This window comes from Lipophrys pholis (assembly GCF_963383615.2).
Source record: "Lipophrys pholis genome assembly, chromosome: 12".
NCBI classification, from domain to species: Eukaryota; Metazoa; Chordata; class Actinopteri; order Blenniiformes; family Blenniidae; genus Lipophrys; species Lipophrys pholis.
The window spans coordinates 29,909,501-29,923,094 of record NC_137641.1 but is presented as its reverse complement, the minus strand read 5'-3'; the positions used below and the strand labels follow the sequence as shown (position 1 = coordinate 29,923,094).

General features: G+C 40.4%; 1 protein-coding gene across 1 annotated transcript in view; it reads left to right on the top strand.

The window, feature by feature from the left end:
• The first annotated feature begins 117 nt into the window (after positions 1 to 117).
• dnm1a (dynamin 1a) overlaps positions 118 to 13,594 on the top strand; it is a 58,768-nt gene continuing 45,291 nt past the window's right edge. The window contains exons 1-4 of the mRNA XM_080477238.1: positions 118 to 553; positions 10,111 to 10,184; positions 11,725 to 11,874; positions 13,074 to 13,277. Coding sequence (XP_080333364.1) covers positions 393 to 553; positions 10,111 to 10,184; positions 11,725 to 11,874; positions 13,074 to 13,277 — 589 coding nt within the window. The 5' untranslated portion in view covers positions 118 to 392. The remainder of the gene's footprint in view (positions 554 to 10,110; positions 10,185 to 11,724; positions 11,875 to 13,073; positions 13,278 to 13,594) is intronic.

Below are 13,594 nucleotides of genomic sequence, written 5' to 3'. Positions count from 1 at the left end.
TGTTTAGCGGTGTATATATTTAATATTACTTATTAAATTTTTTGTTCTATTCTATTCTATTCTTCTACTCTAAATGGATTTTTGAGGCGTCTCAGTGTCACCACCGAGCGGCGCTTTGTGCGTAACTGCAGGGATCTCCTGAGAAGAGCGCCTCCTCCTCCTCCTCCTCCTCCTCCAGCTGAGAGGAGAGAGCTGCCTGCCTGCCGGTGGTGGAGAGACTCTCCTATCGGGTGATCTGATCCACCGAGGAGGATCCGTCCATGAAGTGAACTAGCCGAGGAGAGAACCGGACCAAGCGGAGGGACGCACCGCACCGAGAGGCGCAACGATATAAAAACAACCCAGCCAAACCGTCTCTGCTCCGACCGGGGAGGCAGATCGTCAGTGTCATCATGGGGAACCGGGGAATGGAGGACCTGATTCCTCTGGTGAACCGCATGCAGGACGCCTTCTCCTCCATCGGGCAGAACTCGAACCTGGACCTGCCGCAGATCGCCGTGGTGGGCGGCCAGAGCGCAGGGAAGAGCTCCGTGCTGGAGAACTTCGTGGGCAGGTAAGTGGCTTCAACCCCCGGGGGGATGGGGGGTGGTTGGGCTGCAGGGCGGATGGATGATTTTGATGCAACATCACGGTGCAAAGCTTTCACCCCCCCCCCCCCCCCCCCTCCCCTCAATTACACCAAATCCAACCACTTTCTATGCGTAAATGTCTCCGCTTCCCTCCCCTGAACGCGCCACCGAGGCAGGCAGATTATTCGGTTCAGGCCTGGACAAATCCCCAGTGAAGTTTATCTGCTGCATGATGCATTCTGGTTCACCTCAGATAACTCCCCTCAACACAAAGGTGTGTGTGTGTGTGTGTGTGTGTGTGTGTGTGTGTGTGTGTGTGTGTGTGTGTGTGTGTGTGTGTGTGTGTGTGTGTGTGTGTGTGTATGCGCGGACAAATGTGGTCGCTGCTGACAAAGTGCTGATTTCTGCATCCGGGCTCCTGGAGAGGCAGAGGGTGACCTGGGATGTTGACTTCCTGTACAGCGGCTACAGTTACAGGCGTGTTGTTCCTGTGCCAGGCTACCATTTTGTTGCCCACAGGACTTATTTAATCAGCCACAAAATGCAAAATGTGGAGGTTTCAGATTTAGTTTTTAGTTTTGCAGGCGGAAACAGTTTCTCTCTTAACACTCCCACAGCCACAGCTGCTGCTGCTGCTGCTGCTGCTGCTGCTGCTGCTGCTGCTGCTGCTGCTGCTGCTGCTGCTGCTGCTACAAAACAAAGTGAAGGAGGGATGTGTGTGTGTGGGAGGAACAGTCTGATCTGTTATGCTGCAGCAGCATGACCTTGCAGGGAGGGAATGAGCGAGAGTCCACCTGAGTTTTGAGCCCTTCCAGCTCAGCTCACCCATCTGTCTACCAGTGCTTATAATGCTGTAAGTGAAGCTTACTGCCTGCAGGCCACCGGGACGGGGCCGTTGGTCGGGTTTTTGTGTCTCACTTCATTTCAGGATTTCCTCTTTTTATATTTAATCCCTTTTGCAGAATATAATGTGTGATTCAGCAGGATTTGTTCTTTTTCTGCACACTGTGGCTCCCAGCCAAACTCGCCCACTCCACACCCAACCAGGCCTCATTCTACGAGCAAAGATGTCATTTATCCCCCTGAGCGACGGAGCATCAGACTGTGGCTGAGGTTTCTAACTGACCCATCGCTCTGTTAGGTCTAATATAGTTCACCACATGGCTACTAATCCTCATCTTAACAGCAGAGAGGCGAGGCAAAGCCACTGTTTACATGTCGGTGAAATCTGTCCAGTGAAGGATCCACGCACAGGCACAGGAAGTGAAAATATTGAAACGATGCAGCAGGGAGAGGGAGCTACAGCTGAATTTATTAAAACCTGCAACCTGAAGGCTGCAGAAATGATGTGGCTTTAAAAAGCAACGCGCTTCTGCAAACAATAATGTGAATACAAACAGGATTTGAGACGTTTTTAAAGAGATTTTAACAGCTGAAAAAGACAAATTTTCACATTTTGCTGGATTTTCGGATGCCAGTACACTTGGAGGTATCGTTTCAAATTGAATCACCTACAGAGTGTAAAGAAAGAGGAGGAAAACGTGATATTCAAGCCGATGCAACACTGAGAGCTGGCACCTTATTGCTCGCAACTTCACTGTGGCATCAACACGATACTATGAGAATGAAGGAGTGAAAAACAAGCAGGCTGAAGGCTGCAGAAATCCTGCAACCAAGGAAGGAGCCTGAAGAGAAGCGAGGCTGAATTCTGATCTTCTGGCAGATTTATGGCATCTTTGGGTGAAATCAATTCAGTTGTTGATTTAATGATGAAAAGATGAAATAACTTCAGTGTTCGGCCCGGTATTCTGACAATCCGCTGCAATGTGCAGCAGGAGACAGTGTTCAAAATGGACATAATATAGAAATTGCACTGATGTTTTCTTTAAAACTGTTTATTTATAAAGCTTTTATCCAAAATATTTAAATAATTCTCGACTTTTCTCCCCATATTGTACCAATACGGAGGGTTAGGCACGATGTATCGGCCGTCATATTGGTCGTAATCGGCATCGAGACGATGAATAAAAAGTGACCCGATACGAATATCGGTGTGATTTATAAGCAAAGTTTGTTTAAAATCATGACAAGTTGCACAAGGGGTCGTGTGCCGTGAGGAGTGCCGTCAAGAGAGGACACTGGGATTGCTCAAATCGGCATATTTCATTAATATCAAACAGAAATAAACGGAAAAATATTGTTCAAATTCACTGAGTTTGATCAATATGATAATTAGAGTTTTGTGCAGCTGAATGACGTCACACATCAGAACAAACAGGCTCTAATAAATTAATGTTACCAGAGGAAAGTTTTGACTTGTTCAAGAGCTTTTTTTAAAAGTAGTTAGTCGTGTTGAAACAGCCTCGCTGGGCTGCAGACGTAGTAACCATGGAAACCGCCTGATCACGGCGCTTCACCCTGGGGAGCCGCCGTTCACGAGAGAGGGGGGCGGAGTTTGAAGATTTGAACACGACCAGAGGAGACCTGCAGTCCGCAGCTTCTTCACAGCATCCCTCATCATCCTCCTGCTCCTCTTCCTCCTCGTTCTCCTCCTCCTGCGGTGAACCTTTGTGTTCGTGTTATCAGCCTGAACCAGCTCACGCTCGTACGATACGCCGTGTTTACATGTGACTTTCAGCTTCATCTTCCTCAAACAGCCACATTAATTTCTCCTATTTTCTCCTGCTTATTCCAATTAGAGCTTTAGTGGCAGATTAGTGAGCAATGAAGCCCAAACTGAGACAAACTCAGAGATACTGTATCTTCTTACATCTTATATCTTATATCTTATATCTTATATCTTATATCTTGTATCTTGTATCTTGTATCTTATATCTTATATCTTATATCTTGTATCTTGATTCTTATATCTTATATCTTATATCTTATATCTTGATTCTTATATCTTATATCTTATATCTTGTATCTTGTATCTTATATCTTGTATCTTATATCTTATATCTTGTATCTTGTATCTTATATCTTATATCTTGATTCTTATATCTTATATCTTATATCTTATATCTTGATTCTTATATCTTATATCTTATATCTTATATCTTATATCTTATATCTTATATCTTGATTCTTATATCTTATATCTTGTATCTTGTATCTTATATCTTATATCTTGATTCTTATATCTTATATCTTATATCTTATATCTTATATCTTATATCTTATATCTTATATCTTGATTCTTATATCTTATATCTTGTATCTTATATCTTGATTCTTATATCTTATATCTTATATCTTATATCTTGATTCTTATATCTTATATCTTGTATCTTGTATTTTACATCTTATCGATTGATCATTTATACTTTATTCATCCCGCAATAGGGAAATTTACTCGTTACAGCAGCAAAAAAGGTTTAAAAAAAAAAAAAGCAAAATATACAATATGCCCTATACAGAAAAACATAAAAACAATCTACTATAAAACGTTTGTGTTTTTACTTGGTGAAGTACAACTGTACAAGTAAATGACTCAATCTGTGCAAAAATATATTACGGCAGCAGGTATGGAGATAGAAAAAAATCAAGGGAGGTATTTAACAGTCAAGTAATTATTTTACTGGAAAAAGAATCTAATATCTTATATTCTGAATCTTAAATCTTGAATCTTATATCTTAAAACTGAATTGGTAGCATGGACTAAATAGAATCATAAAATAAAGTTAAATAGGTGGACACCTGCAGCCTCTCTCATGCTGATGCTGGTTCTACACATCAGGATTTGTTGTCAATCCGTAAGCAAGACCCACACACTGTTAGCCCTGTGGTCATAATGTTGTGGCTGATCGGTGTATGACTTCTATCTCCAATCAGCTGCTCCCCGTTTGTGGCTGTTTTAAATTCCCACGGGTCTCATTACCACAGTGAGCTCCAGTGAGCAGCCTGCTGCTGAGTGTGGAGTCACGTGAAGCCAAAACAATCTGCCTTGAAACGAGTTTCCGTTAAATTTGAAGAACATTCAAGTTGCGTTTTAGGCTGAATTCAGTTGTTGGTTGACATTTGGATTTCTACGAAACGTAATTGAGATAATTCAAATGACTAGAACAGATATTTACTGTCATTTTAGTACAACAAAGTGGAAGGTTCAGTCCTCAGGGTGCAATAATAATAATAATAATAATAATAATAATAATAATAATAATAATAATAATAATAATAATAATAATGAGAATAATGAGAATAATAATAATAATAATAATAATAATAATAATAACGACAATGACAACAACAATAATAACAATAATAATAATAATAATGACAATGATAATAATAATAATAATAATATAATAATAATGATAATAATAATAATAATAATAATAATAATAATAATAATAATAATAATAATAATAATAATGATAATAATAATGAAACACATCAAACATCTAATCCCTTTTCTTTTTAAAGAGGCTTTTAACTCACATTAATGACTCTTAATTTTGTAATTTTAAAGGTTTGCGTTGTTTCTTTTTCACGGTGTGCTTGTAGCACTTTGAGATTTTTAATTTTTAATTTAAAGAAAAGTGCATTACAAATAAAATGTATTATTTATTTATCATTAAGCTTTTATGGAGCAACTAACCTTGGATAATCACCCCCAGCCTGGAGTTTTCTTTAAAACTAACTATTCCAGGTCAATAACAGTAAAGAAACACAACGTTTTTTATTAAAAGAAAATTTTTTGTGGAGCACTTCATACCATTTGGTATCATCAAAACTTTTACACCTTCCATTATATTATCATTACATATACATATTTTTTTAAGACAAATTTTCGAAGTCAGAAATGTAAAAAAAAAGAAAAGAAATAAAAAGGTTTTGGAACATAAATTGTTGATATTTGCTATTTGGACTGTGTTAAAACACAGAGGATCATCTGATCTCTGGTGGGTCCAGGTTAAATGCAGTGTGTTTTCTCTGCCTGTGGTCATTAAATACGTAAAGAGCTCAAACAGCAGGAGTCTGCTCAGTTTCAGCACCATGGACAGCTCCGCCCCAAACAGCTCAACTCAGACTGACTTTACACCACTTTATTCTTATACATTTACTATATTCTAATCCATAGAATCATATATACTGTCATGTTAATTGCATAGTTTGTGTTTTTTTCTTTTGAGTTGATATACAGTATATATATACAAAGACATAATTTAGACAAGATTCTATTTGAGCCTTTCTAATCACACAAACACACCGATTGGGACGTAAATCTCCACCTTCCCCCCGTTTAGATGTAGAGACGTTGAGTTTTTCTAAATCTCCACTGTGGTTTTTAGGAATCCTCATTTGTGGAGACTCGTTTATGTGAGAATGCGCGGCCCAAATGCAGACAAACATCACTGTTTCTTTTTTAAATACCTGGGTACGTGTAAATGTGGCCTTACTCGTATGGTAGTGACATGACTGGTGTAAAAACGTGTTTTATTTGTGGGAGATTTGTGAGACAGAAATACCTGCACAAGTTTGTACATGTGGAAAGACGTTTGTACTGCAAAATAACTGCCTCGTGTCTGAATGATGCTGCAGAAACAAGTTCAAAAACCTTTCAAAAACATGCACTTGAGGCTAATGAGGAAGCGAGTAGTGACCCCCTTGGTGACCTGGTGACCCTGAGCCGGAGACAATATGGAAGGATTGACTATCCTGCTTTGCTCTCAGGCGCAGGAGCTTCTTGTTTGAGACCGAAGTGTTAGATTTGTTTTTGTTTTGCACTTGATGTGGGCTGCCGGCACACAGTCATTTTTCTCTCCTTGCCTCGCCTCGCTCTCCTCCTCCCCCCCCGTCACAAAGATTAAGCTCATGCTTTACGGCGGGTTTCATGCATTACATAACAGCAGAGAGCCGGAGGAGCTGCGGCGGGAGGCAGCCAGACAATCCTCCACTCAGTCGACCTCGAAGGGCAAGAAACTAAGACAAAAAGGAGTTGTTAAGGACTATGAGATAGCTTTTTAGTTTAATGTTCTCACACTTGATGAGCTGAATTAGATCACTAAGTGAATCTTATGGCACAGTTCCTCATAATATTCTGGGAATACCCTCATTTTAAAAGACTGTCATCAATGAAAAGAAGTAATTATTAGAAGGACGGAGACAAAGTCAAGAGTCTGTCAGTTAGCACTGTGTAGGATTATAATTTAATAAATATCAAGATTGAAAATATTTGAAAATATCAGGTCCACACAGCATTAACACACCTTTACACTGTTATGCAGATCCTCAGTGTGTGTGTGTGTGTGTGTGTGTGTGTGTGTGTGTGTGTGTGTGTGTGTGTGTGTGTGTGTGTGTGTGTGTGTGTGTGTGTGTGTGTGTGTGTGTGTGTGTGGTTGTGTGCGATAATGCAACAACAAAAGCAGATTTAATTCAGTTCAGCTGCTCTAAAGGTCCCATATTATACAGTTTTTCAGTTTTTCGTCCAACAACATTGTATTTAAAGTTTATTTCCCCAAATCCAGCCTTGGACCTGAATTCCAGCGAGTCTAAAAGTCCCTCTACTGAGCTCTACTGAGAACAGGCTGTTTCTGTGTCTGTACCTTTAAATGCTAATGAGCTGTGTCTGCTTTCCCGTAGCGTTTGAGGACAAAAAAAAGGAGGCACTCGCTTTTAATTTAATAAAATCTTTTAAATTTAGCGGGCAGAGCTAATGTCCCTGTGGGAGGGTCAGAGTGAATATCCTCTACCAGAGGGAGTGGTTATTTCCCCGCATGATGTCATGAAGGGAAAATCTCTGACTGGCCTGTTTGAGCAAACGTTTACTGAAAAGATGGAGCGAGCAGGTGACGGAGGGTACAGACTTTCTTCATTCGCAGGCTAAGAGGACAGATACCACCGTTAGACAACCATCAGAAAGTGAATTTTGCATAATAAGGCACCTTTATAGGTAAATGTGTAATGCCAACATTTTACTCTAGATGGGAGTGTTGAGTCAAACCAGCCTTTTCTGTCTCTCCTTGGTGTGGATTTAAGAGTTTTGCTGTTCTTGCTCAGTGTTTGCGGTGTCAAGATGAAGGAGCTTTTGAGGACATGAAGCTGAAATCTGCTTCTTTAGACTGATGACGTTAATGTGACTTTAGTTTTTATCTTTAAACAAGTTTATCATGCGAAACATGCCAACACTCAGAATACATTCCCGCTGCTACTGCACATGTAGTAAATAGTTATTCTGCACATGCTCAGTAGAGAGTAGAGATCAGAACAACATTTTCTCCTGGGACTTTTATTTTGACAGTCACCGTAATAACAATCTAACTTGGTGGTCTGTCCACTACAATGTCCGTGTTCTCCCGTATTGTTCTATTGAGTTTCTCTCACACTCTCACTCTGAGTGATTTAATGATGATTTAAAGCAAATAGAAGAAGAGGACAGGATTCGTTCTGCTACTGCTGAAGGGGATTACGACCACTAATCTGTGTTTGGACTGCAGCCGGCCTGCAATCTGCTCTCCTATTGGCTGCTGGTTTAATCTTCACACACCAGGCAGCAATCAGCTGTCTCATTGGCTGTGTGTGTGTGTGTGTGTGTGTGTGTGTGTGTGTGTGTGTGTGTGTGTGTGTGTGTGTGTGTGTGTGTGTGTGTGTGTGTGTGTGTGTGTGTGTGTGTGACTGCGAGGACAGAGCCAGCCCGGTGCTGCTAATGCGGCTGCATTAGAGCCAGATTAGAGGCTCCGGGTCCGACTGGGGGGGATCGGAAATGAGGCGACGCGCTGACTCAGCATCATGAAAGAACTTCAGTCTGATTCACTGGAGTCAAACACAAAGAGTCCATTACTGACAGGAGGGATTAGTAGTAGTAGTAGTAGTAGTAATAATAATAATAATAATAATAATAATAATAATGCAGATTATAGAGCATCTTCCTCCTCTAAAATCAGATTATAGAGAAGATTAAACAGTATCAATATTTTGAATAAAAGAACAAATTTTCTCTCGTGGATGTACTTTATTTTGACGCTGCTTGAACGCTGCACTCCGTTTCCTCCTGGTTTTAGATCCTTCAGTCTGCAGTGGATCTTTGGCTCAAAGTTCTTTCCTACCAGAACTTTCCACTGCAGAGTGAATCACTAACAGGAAGTGCGTCTCTCTCCTCTCTTCTGCAAGAATGACCTCCACTTCCCGTGTCCTCGTTTTGCTCCGATGACGTCTCTTCAGGCTTTTCTTTTTGTTTCCCCACCTTGACGTTATTCTGCAAGTTTGGGAAAAGATTCAAATGTGCAGAACTGCAGTTTGATGGTATTAAACCTAACTATAAGCTATAACTAGCAGTAGCCTCAGAGCCATGCTGCCGGCGGGAGTTTGTGAAATCATGTAAGCAAAATGCTGCAATAAACAGCTTTTTAGACATCTCAGTGAATTTTACACCAAAAAGAAAAAGTTATCTTCAGTAGTAATCCTGGAACATTTAGTATTTTTGTTGGTACTGTTGTTGATGAAGGGATAATGTTGTTGTGCTTTATTATGTCACTGATTGATGAAAATAAATATTCATATTATCTTATTTTATCTTAACTCTTGAACTGAACTCGTTTCTCATCGTATTGTAACTTAATGTAACTGAACACATATCATATTGTAATGTAACTTAACTTAATGTAACTGAACGTAACTTAACGTTATTAACGTATCATATCGTATCGCAATGTAACTTGACACCTTTTAATGCAACTTAACGTAACGTAACGTATCATATTGTATCATAACGCAACTTAACGTAACGTAACGTAACGTATCATATTGTATCATAACGCAACTTAACGTAACGTAACGTATCATAACGTATGATATTGTATCATAACACAACGTAACGTAACTTAACGTATCATATTGTATCATAACGTAACGTAACGTACCTGATGTTCTATTGCAGCTCCTTTTTAACGTCTTTAAACATTCTTTATTTAACGCTTTAAGTTACGTCATGATGAAATGATACTGAGCCATAAAGGCCAGAAAACACCAACTATGGAGGAAAGATAAACTTCCGTGCCTGAGGATGTTTAGCAGCGTTTCATCATGGGAGTGAAGCTGGACGATAAAAGCAGCAGCTCGTTGTGATTTGTCTCTTCACATCAGTTCAGCCGGATGAAGCCGCTCGCTCTTCCCTCGTGTTGCATAAGCAGCTGTGAAGAAAAGAGCGTGTTGTGCATAAGAAAGCATGAAAACATGCAGTCGTCTGTACACGTGCACGTGCTCTCATTCATGCAGCGGTTCACACTGTAACACACTTAATAGACACTCAATAGCATTACACTGTATTTATAAAAAACATATATGAATATGTAGAGTATAACAAGGACTAATATCCAACCAACATTTGAGTATTTGAGATCTGTCTCAATTTAAAGTGTTGAAACTCGATTAGACAGTTTTGATTATCAGTAAAATCTTTTGTGTGTGTGCTCTGTAGAGGATGGATCTATGCTGATGACAGTGTTCTATCTTTTACCGAGGAAAAGCTTTTTCTTGCAGCTGCAATCATTTTCCTACTTTCTTGTTTTACTGATGGTTTTCCTCGTCCTTTGTGTCACAGGGATTTCCTTCCCCGTGGCTCTGGCATCGTGACCCGTCGCCCTTTGGTCCTGCAGCTGATGAACTGCCCCACAGGTAAAACACATCCACTTCAATGCAATGTGATCAAATCAGTGTTTGATGAAATAAGGAGGACAGAGTGCTGAGCAGTGCATGAACATTACCGACGACAACGTTTCACTTTGACCGTTAAAAATAAAAGAAAGGGTGCGTCCTATTAGTCCCTCATGTCTCCTATTAGTCCCTCCTGTCTCCTATTAGTCCCTCCTGTCTCCTATTAGTCCCTCCTGTTTCCTTACAGTCCCTCCTATCTCCAAACAGTCCCTCCTGTCTCCTAATAGTCCCTCCTGTCTCCTAACAGTCCCTCCTATCTCCTAACAGTCCCTCCTGTCTCCTAACAGTCCCTCCTGTCTCCTAACAGTCCCTCCTGTCTCCTAACAGTCCCTCCTGTCTCCTAACAGTCCCTCCTATCTCCTAACAGTCCCTCCTGTCTCCTAATAGTCCCTCCTATCTCCTATTAGTCCCTCCTGTCTCCTAACAGTCCCTCCTATCGCCTAACAGTCCCTCCTATCTCCTAATAGTCCCTCCTATCTCCTATTAGTCCCTCCTGTCTCCTAACAGTCCCTCCTATCGCCTAACAGTCCCTCCTATCTCCTAATAGTCTATCCTAAGGTAAGACAAAACATAACGTAACGTAACATAAAGTCTGACAAGACAAGAATAAACAAGATATGATAAGATTTGATAAGATGAGACCAGGTAAAACAAGGCAACATATGATAAGGTAAAAATAGCATGCGTTGAGATGAGGCCAGAAAAGACAAGACATGAAAAGACAAGACATTATAAAATAAGAACACAAGACACGATAACATGTGAAACAACACAAAATAAAACATTAGATAAGACATGATATGACAAGACCAGATCTGTAAAAAAAGACATGGCAAGACTAAAGAAGATATAACCAGACAGCATGACAGGATCAAATTTAGTTTTTTACTGCCTTCGGACACCAAAACCACCAACAGGTCTTACTGAGGGTAATAAAGTCTGCTGCCGTTTGACATTTGACCTTTTATTGGAAAAGTAGTCATTCACTTCTTCCCATGGTTTCCATGAAGCCAGCATCTAGTGGCCATTAAGGGAACTGCAGGTCCCCCCCCACCCCCACCCACTTTCTTTTTTTTCCTCACTCTGTTTGCCTTTTTTTCTCTTTTTTCTTTCTTTTTCTTTTTCTTTACTGCTTTCATTTTCTGCCTTTTAATGATCCTGGAAGGAAGCAGCAGGCGATGAATGGAGGCAGCTTGTACTTGACCTTTCTTTAACACTTCAGCCTGAACAGGTTCCCTCCTTCCTTCTCCCCCTCCTCCTCCTCCTCCTCCTCCTCCCCCCGGGAGAAAAACCATCCCTCGACAGCCTACCCACTCTGCTTGTCTTTGTAGTTTCAGCCATAACAACATCCTCTTGTTGCCACAGTAACAGAGTCAGCTGGAGACTTTTTACACGGCGTAGTGAAAATCAAAGTCTCATTTCCTACTCAAACATGTTCAACTTCATCTTTCCTACTATATCCCTGTATTTTCTTACCTCCTCTCTGCTCACTCTCTTCCAGAATACGCAGAGTTTCTGCACTGTAAGGGTAAAAAGTTTACAGACTTCGACGAGGTGCGGCAGGAGATCGAGGCCGAGACCGACCGCATCACCGGAGCCAATAAAGGCATCTCGCCGGTACCCATCAACCTGAGGGTGTACTCCCCGCATGGTGAGCGCCGCACGGCCACCAAAGTACACGCAACACCACGCAGGGAGTACTCTGTGTATTTGTAGATTACGGAGCAGAATATCAGCTTGATAAAGTTTATTTATTTATTTATTTATTTATTTATTTATTTATTTATTTATTTATTTATTTATTTATTTATTTATTTATGTACTTCACTCAAACAATCAGTCCTTAAAATTCCTTTTTTTGTTTTTTCTTTATTGTGATGGCAGGCAGGTGGTTTGCACATCTTTAGGTTTCTTTTTTCTTTATTTTAAGATATTTTACATTCTCTTGGTGAAAAACCTCAAAGAAAGAAAATACAAAAACATTGGTAATCATTTCCTTAAATAACCTTTTTTTTTTAAAGTTAAATCAAAAGGTAACAAATTACTCTGGAAATGTAATTTATTTTGACTTTAAACAACCAAGTAGATTTCAAACAAAGCAGATTTTAAATAGTAACTGTTTAATTTATTTAGACCACGGTAGAATAAACAAAACACTTAAATCTATGAAGTACTTTTAAACTGGTGAGTTAAACGCTTGTGAATTATATTTTTTTAAGTAAATCTTCAAATCAAACAAATCCTTCAAGTTCTGTGAAAACTCATCCAGCTTCTTTAGTGATTATCAAACAATATGCAGGAGTTTCCAAGTTGCTCACAGAAACAAAAGCACATTAAACCTAACGCCCATTATCAAAGCCGGAATCTCCCAGGCGCTCTTGAACGCACCACACAACTGACGCGTCTGCATTCAGTCAGTTGTTTTGAAACGTACATGACACGGTGAGTAAAATTACACACCTTGTAACTGAAAGTACTACTTGATGTGATGTCAGTAAATCACAGGTGAGTTTAAGCTTCATAACTGAATATTAATGATAGTATTTTGAAGTTATTACCTGAACTTACACGAATTATACTTAAATGAGTAAAATGACATATTTGAAGAGAAACATACCAAAACAAATAATACTTAGTTACATTTTTTTGCATTACATGTGTAATTAGTTACTTTCACATGTGAGTTTTAAGATGTTTTGATTTTGTGTTTTTAAATATACATTTTTGATCATATTTAGTTCCTTCTTCTGAGTTCTGCCGGCGGCGTTGATGAATTATGAAGCACCAAGCATTTTGTTTTGGAAGGATTACATCTCAGGAAGCCCCTCCCTTCATGTTCTACCCACCCAGTGCTGAACCTGACCCTGGTGGACCTGCCGGGGATGACCAAGGTTCCGGTGGGCGACCAGCCGGTCGACATCGAGTCTCAGATCCGGGAGATGCTGATGCAGTTTGTGACCAAGGACAACTGCCTGATGCTGGCCGTTTCCCCGGCCAACTCCGATCTGGCCAACTCCGACGCTCTGAAGATCGCCAAGGAGGTCGACCCTCAGGGTGAGTGTGTGTGTGAGTGTGTGTGTGAGTGTGTGTGTGAGTGTGTGTACCGATACACACATATAAACACTCACCATGGTTACAGACAAACACACAAAACAGTCCCAAAAACCATGTTCACACTCAACTTTGATTCTTAGTGAGCTGCTTTACTTAACTAGAATCCACCAGAACGGGGGGGGGGGGGGGGGGGGGGGGTCCAAACCCGGTCCTGGAGGGACGGTGTCCTGCATGTTTTAGTTCCTCCCTGCTTCAGCATACCTGAATGAATCTAATGATGATGTCATCACCAAGGTTGTGAAAAAGCACAATAAGGA